Source organism: Bufo gargarizans, chromosome 4, assembly GCF_014858855.1.
Source record: "Bufo gargarizans isolate SCDJY-AF-19 chromosome 4, ASM1485885v1, whole genome shotgun sequence".
NCBI lineage: Eukaryota > Metazoa > Chordata > Amphibia > Anura > Bufonidae > Bufo > Bufo gargarizans.
The window spans coordinates 264,557,341-264,576,785 of record NC_058083.1 but is presented as its reverse complement, the minus strand read 5'-3'; the positions used below and the strand labels follow the sequence as shown (position 1 = coordinate 264,576,785).

The following is a 19,445-nucleotide window of genomic DNA, read 5'->3' as shown; positions in this document are numbered from 1 at the left end:
GCCTGCACCACATTCAGACAATTGAGAGAAACCTCCCGTGGATGAGAATGTTTAGGGCAAAACGAGGGTAGAACAATGTCCTCGTTAACATCAAATGCGGAAACTACCTTTGGTAGAAAAGACTGTACTGGTCGAACTGATGGAACACCAAGAAAGCATCCTTGTAGGAAAGAGCTGCCAGTTCTAAAAACCCGTCGACTAGATGTAATGGCCAACAAAAACACCACTTTCCAGGAAAGTAAACGAATGTAAACCTCTCAGAGGGTCGAATGGAGTGGCCTGGAGTGAACCCAGAACCAGGTTCAGGTCCCAAGAGCGCAAAGGCGACTGATATGGGGGTACGGTGCGAGCCACTCCTTTTAAAAAGGTCTTGATCGGACCTAAGACGGCCAGAGTACGCTGGAAAAAAATAGATAGGGCTGAGACCTGACCTTTCAATAATAGATAGGGCTGAGACCTGACCTTTCCTTTCAGGGAACTAAGAGCCATACCCAGTTCCAATCCTGACTGAAGGAACGCTAGTACCATAGGAAGGGAAAACCTCCTGGGCGAAAGACCTCGTTCTTCGCAGAAGCGCAGGAAGGACTTCCAGGTCAGATAGTAAATCCTGGAAGAGGAAGGTTTCCTAAGCCCTAATCATAGTTCGGATGACCGCATCAGAAAAAACCCTCCGTTTTAACAGAAAGGTTTCAACAGCCACTCCGTTAAACGTAGCATATCTAAACTCTGATGGAAGACTAGGCCCTGGGAGAGTAGATCGGCTCTGAGCGGAAGAGGCCACGGAGCATCCCCTAGAAGAAGAATGAGACCTGAGTACCAAGCTCGTCGAGGCCAGTCTGGGGCGATCAGGATTGTCTGGATACCTTTCCTCTTGACTCTGCGTAGGATCCGAGATGGGAGTGGTAAGGGTGGTAACACATAAAAGGAACGAGAAGCTGTCCCATGGTACCATGATAGTATCTACATTGTATGCCGTTCGATCTCTTGCGTGAGAAAGGAAGCACGGGAGCTTGTGATTGAGCCTGGACGCTATCAAGTCCACTTACGGACGTCCCCACCTAAGACAGAGGGCCTTGAACACCTCCGGATAGAGGGAAAACTCCCCCGGGTCCACAGTTGTCAGGCTGAGAAAGTCCACCGTCCAATTGTCCACTTCTGGAATGTAGACTGCCAAAATCACCAGAACATGAGATTCCGCCCACTGTAAAATCTTCGCAGACTCCTGCATCACCGCAGGGCTGAGAGTCCCCCCTTGGTGGTTGATATAAGCCACAGCCGTGGCATTGTCCAATTGTACTCTGATCGGACGACCCTACAGAAGGGGAGTCCAATGGCGAAGGGATAGATAGATGGCCCAGAGTTCCAAGATGTTGATGGGCAGTTTGGACTCAGATGGAGACCAAACGCCCTGGACCATCCATGTGGCAAAGACCCCGCCCCAACAGTGAAGGCTGGCGTTGGTTGTAATGATCATCAATGTCACTGAAAGGATTGATTTCCCCGTAAAAAGATGCGCAGTCGCGATCCACCAACTGAGAGCTGCACGTGCTTGCTGAGACAGATGAATCCTGCGATCGAGATTTGTCCCAGGATGACAAAATGGCTTGTTGAAAACACTTCATGTGGAATTGAGCGAAAGGTATGGCCTCGAAGGAGGCCACCATCATGCCCAACACCCGCATACAACTGCGGATTGATGTACTGAGGCACTGGAGTAGCAGACGTACCGACCTCTGAATGTCCAGTGGCAGGCGTACCATGGCTGCACCTGAATCCAATATCATGCTGAGAAACCTGACTTGAGTGGCGGGAGACAGGCAGGACTTCCGCCGATTGACTATCCATCCGAAGCAGAATAGGGTGCTTAAAGTGATCTGAAGACTTTCCTCGCATTGAGAGAGTGAAGGAGCCTTGATTAAGAGGTCGTCCAGATATGGGAGAAGAGTAATGCCCCTGGATCGCAGAAGGCCCAGAAGGAGTGAGTATCTTTGTGAACACTCTCGGAGCTGTAGCCAGGCCGACTAACTGATAGTGACACAAAAGAATGGCAAACCAAAGAATATGTTGATGATTGGTTGCGATGGGGAGCGTGTAAGTAGGCGTCTTGGATGTCTATGGATGCCATAAGTTCCCCCTGCACCAACGAAGCAACCACGGAGCGAAGTGACTCCATCCTGAATCGCTGAATGCGGAGGAAGCGGTTCACTACCTTGGGGTCCAGTACTGGGCGGACATCGCCCTCCTTCTTGGGTACCACGAACAGGTTTGAATAAAAACCCGTAAACCTCTCTTCGAAGGGGACTGGAGTTATCACCCCCCATGTGAGAAGGGACCAAACTGCCTGAAAGAAAGAAGCAGCCCGAACTGGATCCCTGGGAGGTTGAGAGAGGAAATAACGGTTGGGCCTGATAGACTTGAACTCTATCTTGTATCCTGATGTAACCACCTCGAGTGCCCATGAGTCCGCTATATGAATCCGCCACATCTCCTGAAAGAGGAGTTTACCCCCCCCCCCCACCTGTAAGGGGGGGGGGGGGGTCCGTATATTCATGCTGAAGGCTGTTTCCCGGGAGCAAAACGAGGTTGCTTAGCCCGCGGACGCCATGCTGGCTGGGGTTTAAAGGATGGACCTTTTTGTTGGTCATGAGTGGATGGTCTAGCTGTAGGTGGGGCTGCTGGACGGGTGCCCGCAAACCTACGAAAGGACTGGTAACGGGAAGATGTGACCCTAAGACTAAAGGAACGCTTCGCCTTGGGTTGAGGCAGATGGGTGCTTTTCTCACCCGTTGCTTCCGAAATAATCTCATCCAGCCGGGCACCAAAGAGTCGAGACCCGGCAAAGGGAAGCTTCGAAAGCGAGCGTTTAGAGGACGAATCTGCCACCCAGACCTTAAGCCATAGCTCTCGGCGGATAGATACCGCGAGAGCAGAGGAGCGCGGCGACCATCGTCCCCGCGTCCAGAGCCACTTCGCAGAGGTACTTCACTGCCTGGGAAATGTGTACAGCCAATGACTGGAGCTCCGCAGGGGGAAGATCAGTCGCAAGGTCTTGGTTCAAACAGAGGGCCCACTCCGAGACTGCCTTGGCTACCCAAGCAGATGTGAAGATCGCAGTAGATACAATACCGGGACAAAAGTAGTCTCAACTACAGATTGGGAGAGCATGAAAGGCCTGGATAAGAGAGAAGCCCCAAATCTGTAGGGGGACAGACTCCTGGAGAGAAGGCCTGGGTGATCTGGGAGAAAGACACTAGGTGTAGATAGGCTCAGGCTGGCCCATCTACAACCCAAGTCGGTTACAGCAGGAGCACATGAAAGGAGTCTTGACACCAGTGTGGCTTGGGACATGGGAAACAAGGAAGATGGTCTTGAGAAAAAAGGGGCCAGCTGCCAGAAGCTGTGTTGCTGCTCCTGTCAACTGCTTAAAGAGGATCTGCCACCACTCCTGACATGCCTGCTTTAATAGTTTCATGCATTTCCCATGTAATAACAATTCTGGAGCATCTATTCTTTTGGTGCTGTTTTGCCATTCTTTTATTATTTCATATTTCAATAGAAGTTATTAATGAATTGCTATCAGTCTGCAGTAAGGGTACATAGGGTGGTAACCAATTAGGGGTGTGTCCCTGCACAGTCTCACTATCAAATCAGTGCTGCCATTTTCAGACTGTGCAGGTACACTCCAACAGGTTACCACCCCACTGTACCCTTACTGCAGACTGCTAGCAATACATTGATAACTTCTAGTAGAAATAATAAAGGAATGGCACAACATAGAGCTAAAAGAATAGATGTTCCAGAATTGTTATCACATGGGGAATGCATGAAGCTATTAAAACAGACATGTCAGGAGCGGTAAATGGTCCTCTTTAAAGTAAGACAAGGGGAGGCTGAGGTGGGTGGATACAAGAGGAGTCTATGTACAGTTATACCATATACTGCAGACTGTGTGATTACAAAGAGCATATAATTAAGACATTTACAGAGCAGCAATGTCTAAAAGGAGATACTAACCAGTACTTAAGGTTATGATTATCACCTTAAACATTTTCCCATATCAGGGGAAACCGCATACATTTTCCGGAGGTCTTTTCCAGGCTGGAGGTCTGTGTGTGGAGGGAGAGATTCATAGAGGAAGGGACCATGCAGCCAAGCAGTTGATCTGCGATTTCTTAGGAATACCACGAGAGGGAGAGAACATACTCACCCATCTGATGTCTTCGGGCACCACAAGGTAACCTCATTCCAAGTGCCAATGCAGTGAGGGAGATCAGGAGACCGGAAAAGTACACATCTACAAAGGGTGCTACTAAAGTGGAAACCCAAAGTGAATATTCCCCTACCACAAGGTGACTGATAACTCCTGCAATTGAAAGAGCTCATTCTCCCTGGCTAAAAGCAGTGAGCTCTGATTGAATGCGCTTATAGCCAGGGAGAAGAGAAGCGCCCCTAGCGAAACTGCGAGTCTCCTAGTATAACCGAGTCGGCTCATTAGAATATAAGGTGCCGAAATCAATGGGGCCAACAGCGCACGAACGAAAAAAAAAAAAAAAAGTGCCATGGCATCAGTGAGGGCCACCCTATAAAGGCAAGACCATAATTAGACTAGGGCTAAACTGATGAAAGGTCCTCTTTAACGTAGGATGCCGAATGCTGGACATACTTTTGAAGAAAGTGTTTAAAAAAAAAAAAATTTATTCTTCAAACTGGTATGGATGAAAACATCCGATTTCGGTAGAGAACCTGAAAATGTTATTGGAAATGGCTTATATACACAAACCGGACTTCCTAAATATATGTTATGTAAAACAAATACTTGAAACTTTTGCTGGGAGCAAATGTCAGTCCTTCTTGCAAAACTGATCGCTCATCTTCAGACAACACAAGCAAAACGTAAAAGTTTCTAATTCCCCTTCAGTTGTTTTGCTTGCGTTTAATTTGAGGCCGGGATTTAGACCTCCTCCCTCCACCCCTAGTCTTTCCCCAGTATGAACACAAATTGCTTTTTTGGTTTTTACATTTAATTTAAACGTTGAATAATAGAATAGGCCTGGAGTTCTACAAGAGAGGCATTTTCTCACCATTTTATTGTGACTATGACTCAGCTCCTTATGTACATCGGAGCCATAAGGGCCTATACATAAGATTGGTGTCCCCAAATCCCATGGACAAAATAAAAAAAAATCTAATCACCCATTTTCTTAAAGTGGTTGTGCACTTTTTTTTTTGAGGGTTGCCAGAAACAACTGCCCTGGATGTAAACCACCTGTTTGGCGCTGATGCAGCGGTGACCTGCTCCCCTTGTGTCATGTCATGCAGCTGTTAAACTCAGGGTTCCTATCTTTCAAAATTATTAATCAGGTGTTGGTATTGTCTTACATTTGTAAGCGCTCCGTACAGTATTAGAAAGTACTGGCTCCTATGAGCCGAAGTTATTACTTCGGGAAGTCTTGCGAGACTTCAGAAATTAATTTCTACTGTTAAAAACATTTTACCAAACTCTGTTTCGGTTCCAAGTGGTACCTTGGCACTAGAGATGAGCGAACGTCATATTTTGAAATTCGTTCACACTTTGATTGTTGGTAAAAGGTGAAATGCGTTATGGATTCTGTTACCATGGACCATAACGCAATTCTATGCCTTTAGAGGCATTCCGTTATTTATTCCGTCATAATAGAAGTCTATGGCCTGCATAGCGGATCCGTCCCGTTTCAGTTATGCAGGGGAGTCCTCCATTTAAATCACATTAAGTTTCTTTTTTTCTTTCCTGGTAGTATACGTACAATTTCAAGATACCCATCATGAAGGAAGCAGACACAAAAATCAAGTAACAATATTATTTGTTTTAATGGTGTTCGTTTTAACATCATAATAGATTTCCATTGCGCAATTGTGGAGAAAGATACACAACATTAAGAATAGCATATGTACAGCTTGCAATGAAAGATGGAAGGGGTTAGAAATGAATATACAAAAGTGCATTAAAATGTATACATTTGTATCAACTCCCAAATACAAGTTGCCCAAGAGAAATGACTTTCATGATGCATGTATTCATACACAGAGAAAACGACAACCAAAAACGGGAACAGTACAACTTATTTACACTGACAGGTGAAGGAATACGGAGGAACCTCTGATTCTAATGAATTAGGACTGCTTGAAAGTAGCTAAAATAAATATATGCACACCACAAATGAACACACTACTGAAGGGCTTACTGTTTTTTTTTCTATCTATATTCCTACTGAAAAATGAAAGTTCTATCACACTGAGGGTTAAAGCTTTGACCATCTTTAGACTTTGTGTCAAGTCTAGTACTGGTTATTTTGGCATACTCGGTTGAGATACCAAGCGAAGCATACAGAGAAAATTCAAGCTGTTGGTTTACCATATTAGCTCACTGTGACTGTAATAATGGTCTTATTTTATTAAAATTCAAGAGCAGTAAGGTCTGATGGATATTTAGGTGTGTCTCCTGGATGACAATGTTGACCAATTTTTTAATTTGTCCATTGCATCTAAAACAAAAAAACAAAAAAAAAAAAAAGGAAGAAAATTATCAAGAAGTCTAGGTTTAAGAATTCCTTTCCTACCAATTTTGTGTTCACAGCTCCTATGCAGACCTATGTGTCTCCATGGTTACCGACTACAAACCACCTCTGCATGTACAAAAAAGCTAATTTCACAGAACACTCAAAACAGTCATAGCCCTTAGGCTTTCACACAGCTGGCCTAGTTCCAGCAGCAGTATGTGTCCGCCAGTTAAACAACCGGATCTCCGCTGGACCCAGTTATAGTCCATAGGCATTCCGAGATAGCTCCAGCAGGTTGTTCTCTGCCAGAACAGCCTGCAGGTACTATGCCAGTCGTGTGAAACAGGCCTCACCAGGAATACATGCCACGTAGTGCATGAAACATGACAACATTTGGTTACCAGATGAAGTAGAATGGGACAGCATCTATCTGGGTGTTAATATTTTCAATGAGCTTTATTAATTAACCGGAGACCATGGTGCTCCAGTGAGCATTGCTGCCTCCTCAAAACTTACCAATATGATATAGCAGCTGTGCTTGGTAGCAAAATTTAGCCCCATTCACTTGAATAGGACCAAGTTGCACCTAGATCATGTGACGTTATTGTCCTAGGGTTAGCTGCAAGGTGGCTTCTCAAACAGCTGATCGGCAGGGGTCCCGGGTGTCAGACCCCCACCAATCAGATACTGATAACCTATCCAGAGCCAACCTACAGACAGTAAAAAGGGCAGACAAAAACAGACTACACACAGAGGCACAGGTCTGCATGACAGCTATGGACACAACAGATCGCTATTTTTAACGAAGACTTTGTAAAATAGTTAATTTTTATTTATTTAGACGCATTGGAACAGTAAAATATTAAATAAGCCATATTGGTGGGCATCCGGGAGCTGGGAACCAGTAACCTCTATCGACTTCAACACTCAGGTACAGTCATTTTAAATAGAAGCAAGGTCAGGACTCATTCTTTCAAAACACTGGTGGAGTCCATAAGGACATGTGAGGTCATTTATCAAACTGGTGTAAAGTAGAACTGGCTTAGTTGCCAATAGCAATCAACCAGATGCCACCTTTCATTATTGACAGCTCCTTTGGAAAATGAAACGTGGCATCTGATTGGTTGCTATTGGCAACTAAGCCAGTTCTACTTTACACCAGTTTGATAAATGACCCCAATGGTTCATCAAGCTGTTCTTAAATTATGTGTTGGGAAGTCTTTCCCTGTTACATTTATATTTTATATGTTAGAACTTTCAGATTACAGCATGCTGCCCAGAAATGAAGAATGGTGTGAAGTATGTTATTTCTTTGACAACCTTCAAATAAAACCACATTTTCTGCAGGTATTCACACGAGGTGCACGATATTCTTGTTGTGGTCCTAAAACAAAATATGCACCCTGTCTATGGATACTCAATTCTCAGGCGTTTCAGAAGTCAACCGCACATAAACAAATTTGTGTTCTCAGACATATGTAAGATGTGTGGAAAAAGCAATTAAGATGCTTGGTCCAGAAGAAAAAAAACTATTACAAATAAGGAAACCCTATTAGAAGTTTTGAGCATATTTACAATGAGGCATGATCTACCATGGTAGTCACGCAATGATAGTCTTTGTGGTACACCACTGCTGTAACTGTGATGCACACTCCATGTCCATTCCTTGCCCGATAATGTCCTCAAACACTGAAGGGTTTTCTGGGATTTTAAGGCCTCTTTCACACGAGCGTCATGTTTTTTGCCCGGATAAGAGCCGGGTGCGTTGCGGGAAAATGCGCAATTTTTCCGCGCGAGTGCAAAACATTGTCATGCGTTTTGCACTCGCGTGAGAAAAATCGCGCATGTTTGGTACCCAAACCCGAACTTCTTCACAGAAGTTCGGGCTTGGGATTGATGTTCTGAAGATTGCTATTATTTTCCCTTATAACCATGTTATAAGGGAAAATAATACATTCTGACTAAGAATACATAGTATAATAGTGCTGGAAGGGTTAAAAAAAATAAAAAAGTTAACTCACCTTATCCTCTTGTTCGCGTAGTTCGTTCCCGGTCTGTAGTTTGCTAGCTGTGGGCTAAAGGACCTTTGATGACGTCAGATCACATGCTCCAATCACATGGTCCATCACCGTGGTGATGGAGCATGTGATCTGACGTCATCAAAGGTCCTTTAGCCCAAGCCCACAGCTAGCAAACTACAGACCGGGAACGAACTACGCGAACAAGAGGATAAGGTGAGTTAACTTTTTTTATTTTTTTAACCCTTCCAGCACTATTATACTATGCATTCTGTAGTCAGAATGCTATTATTTTCCCTTATAACCATGTTATAAGGGAAAATAATACAGTGAATAGACTGTCACCTAGAACCCATGCGTGAAAATCGCACCGCATCCGCACTTGCTTGCGGATGCTTGCGATTTTCACACAACCCCATTCACTTCTATGGGGCCTGCGTTGCGTGGATTATCGCACCGCAACGCACAAAGAGGAGCATGCTGCGATTTTCACGCAACGCATAAGTGATGCGTGAAAATCACTGCTCATGTGAACAGCCCCATAGAAATGAATGGGTCAGGATTCAGTGCGGGTGCAATGCGTTCAACTCACGCATCGCACCCGCGCGGAATACTCGCTCGTGTGAAAGGGGCCTAATACTTTAATATCAGATTTCTGGGGGGTCCGATTCCCAGAACCCATACTAATCACCTATTCAGGAGTAGCTGCGGCTCCAGAACTACACAGCTCCATCCATTGTATAGTGGACAGAGCTGGTTACTTCAGCACTGCTCCTACTGAGGTTCCAGAACTTCTCCTGAACAGCTGATAAGTGGATGTGTGGGGTGTCAGACCTTTGCCAATCTGAAACTGATGGCCTATCCTGTGGAAAGGCAATCAATATAAAACACTGGAAAACTTCCTTAGGGTCCATTCACACGTCCATAGAATGGGTCCGCATCCGTTATGCAATTCTGCGGAACGGGTGCGGACCCATTCATTCACAATGGGGCAGGAACGGATGCGGAGAGCACACAGTGTGCTGTCCGCATCCGCATTTCCGGAGCGCGCCCCCTGATCTTCCGATCCGCGGCAATTGCAGACGAAAATAGGCAGTTCTAATTGGGGTGCCGGCTGGGTGTATTGCTGATCCGCAATACACTACACGGACGTGGGAATGGAGCCTTAGTGTGTCTTCAGAACCCCCTTGGTGTACGTAGGGCTTAAATTGTCATCAAAACAGACTTTGGAAAAGGTGGCTTGAGAAATCAGATAACTAAAGTTCTACTGCTCATCTGGTGTGAAGTCGATATGTATTTAAGTATACACTACACATTACAGCTACAAAGTCTAATAGTATAACATTACTACACAGGTTTACAAGGGTAACGGCAGATGAGTGGACAGACGCAGAAAACACCTAATACTGAACAGTCATGAAGTGGTTGCACATGCTGAGCTGATCCACTGAACTCCAGCAACAATTACCAATGTTTCCGATCCCTAGTGTTGCTTTTCGAGGCTGCATCACTTCATTGTCCTTGAGTTTTGATCTGTCCGCTCGCTAAATGTAGTTAGATCCAGGCTTTTGCCACTGCTACACTGATCATATAAACTCTGAAAGAAAGGGGAAAAACAATGTTTAGTTGAGTAGCTGCAGGCAGTGAGGAGACAAATGCTGGGCACAGGAGCTGACAGACTAGAGGAGTTCTGCTAAAGAACAGATAGAGGCAGGATCATGTGTGTATCAGCAGTGTCATTATACAGCTGGGACTTGTAGTCCTACACATACAACATGCTGCATAGTCTCCCAGCAGGCAGACATGTCACTCAGGGCAGCACTTGTATTCACTCCCTTAGCAGTGTCATTATACAGCTGGGACTTGTTGTTCTACACATACAGCATGCTGCTGAGTCTCCCAGCAGGCAGACATGTCATTTAGGGCAGCTCTTGTATTCACTCCCTTAGCAGTGTCATTATACAGCTGGGACTTGTAGTCCTACACATACAACATGCTGCTGATTCTCCCAGCAGGCAGACATATCACTCAGGGCAGCTCTTGTATCCACTCCCTTAGCAGTGTCATTATACAGCTGGGACTTGTAGTCCTACACATACAACATGCTGCTGATTCTCCCAGCAGGCAGACATGTGACTCAGGGCAGCTCTTGTATTCATTCCCTTTGCAGAGCAGGGGGAGGGGCAGAGATTGTTCTCATTGCAGGTAAACAAAGAGCCAGAAGAGAACCAGGAAAATGAGGAAATAAAAAAAAAAAAAAATTAACTAAAACTTGCTGCCCATCAGATTTAATATGCTATTTAATTTTTTTTTTTCATAACTCGGACAACCCCTTTAAGGATTTAAGAACCTATATATAGCCCTAACAAAATTGCGGGCTTACCCCTAATTAGAATATATATACCGATTTGAAGGAGTAAGGGAAAATGAAATATAGCTTGATTTGAAGAACATATACTACAATAGTACACAAATACTCAATTTTATTAAGAGAATCACAAAAGACACATGATCAGCACTGGTCACAAATAAGACAATACATACAGGTTACAAGACATGTTTAAAAACCAAGTGAACCGATGGTAGGCTGCCAATACAAATATCCAGAGTAAAGTGCAAGTGCATAGTTATACCCAAAAGGTCATAAGTGGTGGACATATAGTGTCCAAACGCTATAGCTATTGGACACCACTAATATCCACATGTATATATGTGTCAAAATCTTTGCCACTGGCCGGTGTAAATGTATACACCAAGGTTATCAAAAATAGGGCAATACCAATATCACAATTGTATTTGACACATGATGAAAACTATTGTATATACTGACCAATTGATTCAATTGTATCCTGCAGCAATACCACCGGTCCACTCCCCAACGCACGTTTCGCGTACAGCTTTTTCAAGGGGTGTTGGTTAGCAGAGAGGACAGTCACCCATAAATAGGTCGAGTGGAAACACATGATTGGTTGTTGGACTGAATTTTAATTACATTTCGGGCTCACCTGAGTATTAACACATGCCGGACATTGCTGGTGCCTGGCCCCTTATCCGCATGCCACCACATCCGGCGGCGCCACGCCGCTACAGAGAAGGCCGTCACGTACATCCTGTGCGACGCACGTCACTCTGGAGCGGCCGGCGATGCACGAACGCGGCGCATGCGCAGAACACCAAAGACACCTATTCCGCCATATTAAGTAGGGGCACATGACATAATATACAGATATATCAAAAAGATCAAATTGCTTTACATAAAAATGATGGCATCTTGTCATATATACACCATACTACAATATACACAGTTCTTAAATTGAGGCATGATCACATATATGTTGACAATCCACATGGATTAAGGATAAGGATTTAAGCTGCCTGGAAAAAAGGTGAAATTACTATTTTTTCCCATGCCCCGCAAAAAAAATAAACATAATGAATAAATTATGTGTGTTCCAAATCATTTAGTTAAAAATATGCCCAGAAACACAAGCTACGACTCATCAAGCAAAAAACAAAACAAAAAGAACAACGGCAGTGTGAATGGAAAAAAAAAAGGCTACTTTCACACTAGCGTTTTGGCTTTCTGTTTGCAAGATCCGTCATGTGCTCTCACAAGCGGTCCAAAACGGGTCAGTTTTGCCCTAATGCATTCTGAATGGAAAAGGATCCGCTCAGAATGCATCAGTTTGCCTCCGCTCAGCCTCTATTCCGCTCTAGAGACGAACAGCTGCTTGCAGCGTTTTTCTGTCCGTCCTGGGATGCGGAGTGAGACGGACACACAATGTAAGTCAATGGGGACGGATCCGTTTTCTCTGACACAATCTGGCACAATAGAAAACGGATCCGTCCCCCATTGTCTTTGAATGGAGATCAAGACTGATTCGTCTTGGCTATAGAAGACCCATCGGATCCGTTCATGGCGGATGCCTGCGGTTGCATTATTGTAATGGAAGCATTTTTGCAGATCCATGACTCATCCGCAACAAACGCTAGTGGGAAAGTAGCCTAAAAATGATATGGCTCAGAGAAGGCAGAAAATGTGCGCATCTATGAAATTCTCATGGACATAACCCCAAGGGAAAGAAGCACGCAGGCAGGCTGTTAATCACTAATTACATAAGGGTTTACAGCCCCCAGCCCTAAAAGGAAAGAGTGAAGACATCTAATGAGTCACCCGTTATAAAAGTTTACGATGCAGTGTTGACACCAGCTCTAGGAATATGCTGTACTAATAAGATAACGGTCAGGAATGTATGGGGAAATCCTGTGTGACAGATAAGTAGGGGACCTTGGGATGTTACATGGGGTGAATATATCCCTATAATGAAGATAATGTATATGGTTCACACTACTGCACTCACCTTGGCCGCTCTGCATATGGAATTTGGTGAATTCAGTCCAATGAGTTGACCGAGAATACGCTTCATTTCCTCTGTGGCTCCCTTCTGTACTTGTTCTTCTGTAATCAATAATGTGCTATTATTTATATTGCCCTGTACAGTACATATTTAACGGGGTTGTCTGGGCATTTTGTCCAATTACCGTATGGTGTTAACCAGTGAAGGGAAGCTTTTTTACATTGCACGCTGCGGGCTCTCCTGCCCAGGTACCGACCAGATGTGACCGCTTCTTTTTCTGTTCAGCTGAATTATAGTCAATGCAGCCGAACAGAAAAAGAATCCGCCACATCCGGGCGAGACCTGGGAGGAAGAGCCCGCAGCGTGCACCAGTGCAGCGGAGATGGCGCCATCAGGGAAGCAAGAGCGGGTAAGAGCTACCCTCCACAGGTAAGCACCATATGGTAATTAGACCAAATGCTCAGAAAACACCTTTAAGTCATTTAAAGGCAATCAGTTAGTAGGCTGGGGAAATAAATTCAAAAACCCCCATGCTTGGTATCATGAACCAAGCATACCTGAGAAAATGAATTTGCATACTACTTGTGGGTGTCTAATGGCTGTATTACACCAACAGAATCTCTGACCAATCTCTGTCCAATCAGACCAACGACAAAAGATCTGTGTGTGTAAATAGCCATCTGACCAATGATTGCTCAGAAAATCTGTCAGATAATCTGTTGGTATATTATAGCCCCAAGAGTCTACTGGGCGTTTCCTTATCTGCAAAGTGCGCCATGTTTCCTGGAAAAGATGTCAACCAAGATGAGAGCAGAGGGTTTGATGGCAATAATCAGGACCCTTTACACATGATCGAATGCCCAGCGGACACTTGATAATTAAAAATAGGAGGTATTGATTTCCAAAGTATGGAGGAAGCACAGGAGAAAAATTCAAGATGGAGATGTAAGGGTTTGACGAGAGCAGAAAAAAGGCCTAATACCAGAGATTAGCAGGTATAGGGAGATTAGAACAGATACATAAGGGGAACAGGCTGCTGAGTGATGAGGTAGTAGAGAGAAAAAAGTGGATACATGGATTAAGAATGGACTGGAGAGGCTATGACAAGCAGGCAGTTATCGGGAACGAATGATTCGTTTCTGATAATTGCCTGCTGTTGGCCTATGTAAAGGGGCCTTCACTTCCAGAGATCATAGCAGTCAGACTCCATTGATCTTTTATAAGACAAACCCTTTAAATCCAGAAGTTAACAACAGTGTGATGTCATCTGACATTTACAACATCCTATCATTACAATCTATGGCATACGTAAACTGTAAAGGGTTTTTCTGAGAATGTAATAATTTACGGTGCATACGCCAGATAGGAGGACCATTAATAAAAGTTATATTTTAGCGACAGTAAGTTCCAATAGTTAATTGCATACTCCAGATAGGCCAAAAATATATAATTGGTGCAAGTTCAGTCAGCTGAATTATGAGGTTTGTGATGCTCCCCTTTGTTTACCCAGGCACAGCTCTATACATATGGTTGTGGCCGTGTCTGGTACTGCAATGAAAAGAGTTGTGTTGTGAAACACATTCTACTTTTTTTTAAACCAGCACCTGGATGTGAATACTTTTGTAATTGAAAGCAATTAAAAATTTTGTGTAAAAAGTGAGCTATTTAATAAAACGTATCTGTATAGCGCCACCTGCTGTTTATTCTATTCCTTATTTATTTATTTTTCCCGTCTCACTGAGCTGGCCGAAAGCACTCGGTTTAAATCTTAAACTGTCACAGACATATGTTCTGTGACAGCTACAGGGTGAGGGCTGAAGATAATCTAGCAGAGCAACCTAGAAACATAGAATGTGTCGGCAGATAAGAACCATTTGGCCCATCTAGTCTGCCCAATATACTAAGTACTATGGATAGCCCCTGGCCCTATCTTATATGAAGGATGGCCTTATGCCTATCCCATGCATGCTTAGGCTCCATTCACACGTCCGCAAAATGGGTCCGCATCCTTTCCGCAATTTTGCGGAAAGGGTGCGGACCCATTCATTCTCTATGGGGACGGAATGTGCTGTCCGCATCCACATTTGCGGATCCGCACTTCCGCATCCGTGCTTCCGTTTCCGCAAAAAAATAGAACATGTCCTATTCTTGTCCGCAATTGCGGACAAGAACAGGCATATTCTATTATGTCGGCAATGTGCGGTCCGCAAAATGCGGAAAGCACATTGCCGCTTTCCGTGTTTTGCGGATCCGTGTCTCCGTGTATCCGCAAAACACATTGCGGACGTGTGAATACAGCCTTAAACTCCTTCACTGTATTTGCAGCTACCACTTCTGCAGGAAGGCTATTCCATGCATCCACTACTCTCTCAGTAAAGTAACACTTCCCGATATTACTTTTAAACCTTTGGCCCTCTAATTTAAAGGGTTTCTCTTCAGAACAGTCACATCAATCAAAAGGAGCGGTGCGGGCAGAACAGGGGACCTGGGCGAGATAAAGGGTGAGTAGACGGAGCCTCTAGGTGCTGATTTTACACCCACATAGCACCTAGAGGCTCAATAGCATATTATAAAAAAAAAAATCCCCGGCGCCTCCACAACGGCATTCACAGGAGGGTGTCCCCGCCTCCAGGACAGGAAACAACGAGGAAGCACAGGATTTAAGGAGCCTCCTCCCCTTACCTTACCAGTCGTTGTTTCCTGTCCTCAGACGTGCGTGGAAGCCGCTCCTGGGGTCATCCAGGAAATTGAATACCGCACCGGCCTGGTCCCTTCCCTGTTGTTCAGGAGGGTCGGTGCAGGGATTGAGAGACTCCGGGGACGCATTGCCTCCCCTCCTCGATCCTGCGGAGTAAGCCCTGTCTTCAGGCATCCCCGGGCTTGCGAGTCCGTCGGAACTCGCGCGGGATCTGGCGTGGTGACGTCAGCGGAGCGAGATCTCCTTGGGCAAGAGGTTCTCGCGGGACGCTCCTGCGCGCGGCGGGAGATTTAAAAAGAGCAATCATATCCTCCTGCGCCGGTGATCTGCAGAGATGCCTTCCAGCGACAGAGAGTCGTCCAAACGCTCCGGTGATCCCGCTGTCTCGGCCCTCAGCCCGGTAAGCCTCCTCCCAGGGGGGAGTAATCCCTATTTCCTTATGTCCTTCCTAGCAGTAGGTTTATACAGGTTATGGGATCCCGAACCCCCCCCCCCCCCTCTACACGCTGGGTGTCCGTAGTTCACTATACTGACCCCTCACCACCATTACTCCGGGTCCCTCTTTGGCCTATACAAAGTTTGTTTTATTCCCTTAGGACAGTGAGTCCAGGAAGCTTAAAGCCAAAGGGGATTCGGGGCGCCGGAAGTGTGGTGGTTGCCGTAAGGGCCTGGTGTCGGACCCAAAAAAGTCCCTCTGCCCTAGATGTATTGAAAGGGTTATCGCTGAAGAATCCCCTTCCTTCGTGGAGTCCATGCGAACCCTCATTAGAGAAGAGATTAAGGCTGCAGCTGACTAGACAACTGGCACCTTCCCCTGGGCCTTCCCGTTCCCTAAATCTGGAAATATCAGAGCAGGTGGATCTGGATGAAGGGGAGTTGCAGGATGATCAGGTCTCCTTATCCTCTGAGGAGGCCGCAGGGAGGCCTATGTGCTTTCCCGAGGAAACACAGTCCCTACTGAAGGATATTAAATCTACGCTGGGATTAGAAGATGTCAAAGAGACTCAGTCCCTTCACGATCAAATCTTTCAGGGCTTGGGGGAGAAAAAGAAGAGATCCTTCCCCATCCACAATAACCTCAAAGCCCTTATTTCCAGGGAATGGAGGGATCCTGATAAAAGGTGGACTGTCTCGGCCGCCTTTAAACGCAAGTACCCCTTTTCGGAATCTGACTGATTTGTGGGACAAAACTCCCAGAATAGATGCGCCAGTGGCCCGTATTTCTAAAAAATCCTCGCTGCCCTTTGAGGATATGGGTCTCCTGAAAGACCCAATGGACAAAAAATGTGAAAACCTACTAAAGAAATCCTGGGAGACAAATACAGCAATGTTGCGCCCCAGCATAGCGTCCACTTGTACGGCCAGAACCCTCTCGGTTTGGCTAGACCAGCTTGAGAGCAATCTGTCGGGGGGTACCCGGGGGGTCCAGAGAGGAGATCTTAAACTCTCTTCCCTCCCTGAAAAGAGCATCCAATTTTTTAGCAGACGCCTCGGCCGACTTGGTTAGACTCTCTGCAAGGAGCAGTGCTCTGGCCAATGCGACCCGTAGGGCGGTATGGCTCCGTTCATGGACTGGGGACGCAGGTTCTAAAAACCGCCTGTGCTCCATCCCATGTGAGGGGGATAGATTGTTCGGCTCCGCCCTGGACGATATTCTGGAGAAGGCCTCCGATAGGAAAAAAGGTTTCCCCTCTGATAACCGTTTTTACCAACAGAGACGCTCCTTTCAAAGTCAAAAAAGGGCAAGATCTGATCAGAGTAAAAGGGATGGCTCAAAAAGATGGCAACCTTCTAGGGGTAGAGGAAGAGGATACCTTCCTAAGCCAGAAACCTCTACCCGCCCTACCCAGTGACACGCCAACCCAGGTAGGGGGCAGGCTAAAGCAATTCTCCTCCGCCTGGCAAGAAATTCACGCCTCCCCTTGGGTCACTCGTACCGTAAAGGAGGGCCTAAAGCTAGAGTTTGTTTCCCCACCCCCAAGTCTTTTTTGTATCAACCAAAGGCAACAGCCCGACAAACAGGCATCCCTAGAGTCAGAAATAACTACCTTAATCCTCAAAGGAATGCTCATCCCTGTTCCGGAAGAACAACACGGCAAAGGCTTCTATTCCCCTATATTTTTGATAAAAAAACCAAATGGCTCCTTTCGCCTGATAATAAATTTGAAGTCCTTAAACAAATCCATCGTTTACAAAAGATTCAAAATGGAGACCATAAAATCTACCACTCAGATCCTTCCGCAGGACTGCTTTATGGCTACCGTCGACCTTCAGGACGCTTACTACCACGTCCCAATATACCACAGGCACCAGCGTTTTCTGAGGATCGCAATTTATTATCAGGGAAGATTGTCCCATTTTCAGTTCACAGCCCTTCCTTTCGGCCTATCCTCTGCCCCCAGAGTTTTTTCAAAAATAATGTCAGATGTCATGAAGTTCCTTCACCTTCAGGGGGTACAGATCGTCCCGTACCTGGACGACTTTCTGGTGTTTGCGGAGTCGCGCCAACTTCTACATTCACGCCTCAAACAAATCCAGGACTGTCTTACAACTCTAGGGTGGATAATAAATCCCAAAAAATCAGACCTTATCCCCAGTCAGGAAAAAGTGTTTTTAGGGGTGCTGTTGGACTCAAGGCGTCTAATGTCCTTTCTTCCTCAAGACAAACAGTCTCACTTAATCCAGACAGTGTCTCTTTTTTCCAGCAAAGATCGGTCCTCGATAAGAGACATCATGGCGGTACTGGGACTGCTAACAGCCGCAATCTCGTCAGTAAGGTGGGCCAAGAGTCACACAAGAGTCCTTCAGACCTTTCTCCTATCTTCATGGGACGGAAAGAACTCGTCTCTAGACAGAAAGGTTCACGTTCCCAGACAGGTAAAACAGTCACTAACCTGGTGGAGAGTAAAAGGGAACCTGAGCATAGGAGTTCACTGGCGCCCAAGAGATGTCATGGTCATTACAACAGACGCCAGCAACTCAGGGTGGGGAGGTCACTCTTCAGGAGCGGTAGTTCAAGGATCCTGGGGAAGAGACATGCAGGACGCCTCCTCAAATTTAAGAGAGCTGTCAGCTGTCCACAGAGTTCTCCTTTCCCTTTACAAAATTCCCTCTCCAAGACACGTAAGAATATTAACAGACAACACTACAGTCGTGGCGTACATAAACAAACAGGGGGGAACCAGAAGTCGCTCACTGGCGGAAGTGTCAAAGGGCATTTTTTGTTGGGCAGAAAGAAACCTTCTGTCCCTTTCGGCGGTGCATATCAAGGGGGAAAAAAAATGTGGTGGCCGATTATCTCAGTCGACACCTCTTAAGGGAGGCCGAATGGTCTTTAAATCACCGCGTCTTCAGCCAGATCTGCCGAATGTGGGGGACCCCAGTGTTAGATCTGTTCGCCACCAAAAGCAACAAGCAGGTCAGAAAGTTCTGTTCCCTCTCGCAAATGGATCGCCCGGTATGGCTAGACGCCCTCTCCAGGCCGTGGCCAAGACAGCTCCTTTATGCCTTCCCTCCATTCAGCCTCATTTCAAGGGTCCTGGTAAAGGTTCAGGAAGAAGGGGTCCACGTAATTATGGTGGCCCCCTTCTGGCCAAGAAGGGCTTGGTTTCCACTCCTGCTCAGACTGTCAGCCGGTGTTTATTGGACACTGCCATCAATCCCGGACCTACTCCACCAGGGACCAATAAATCACCCCAGTGTAAATCAACTCAGTTTGACGGCCTGGAATCTGAACGCCTCCTGCTAAAACAGAAGGGTCTGTCAGACGCAGTCATCTCCACGATGCTCAAAAGCCGGAAACCGGTAACTTCCCGGATCTACCTGAGAACCTGGA

At 45.8% G+C, this 19,445-nt stretch overlaps 1 protein-coding gene across 3 annotated transcripts in view; it reads right to left on the bottom strand.

Annotated features, from left to right (window-relative positions):
• Positions 1-5,854: 5,854 nt before the first annotated feature.
• Positions 5,855-19,445, bottom strand: part of TTK (TTK protein kinase) — a 62,257-nt gene continuing 48,666 nt past the window's right edge. The window contains exons 21-23 of one of the 3 annotated variants that reach the window (XM_044290583.1): positions 12,916-13,013; positions 10,023-10,151; positions 5,855-6,521 (exon numbers count right to left, since the gene is read on the bottom strand). In XM_044290583.1, coding sequence (XP_044146518.1) covers positions 10,062-10,151; positions 12,916-13,013 — 188 coding nt within the window. In that variant the 3' untranslated portion in view covers positions 5,855-6,521; positions 10,023-10,061. Of the gene's footprint in view, positions 6,522-9,081; positions 10,152-12,915; positions 13,014-19,445 lie in introns of those variants that run through there. The other 2 variants (XM_044290582.1, XM_044290584.1) reach the window with 2 other exon arrangements.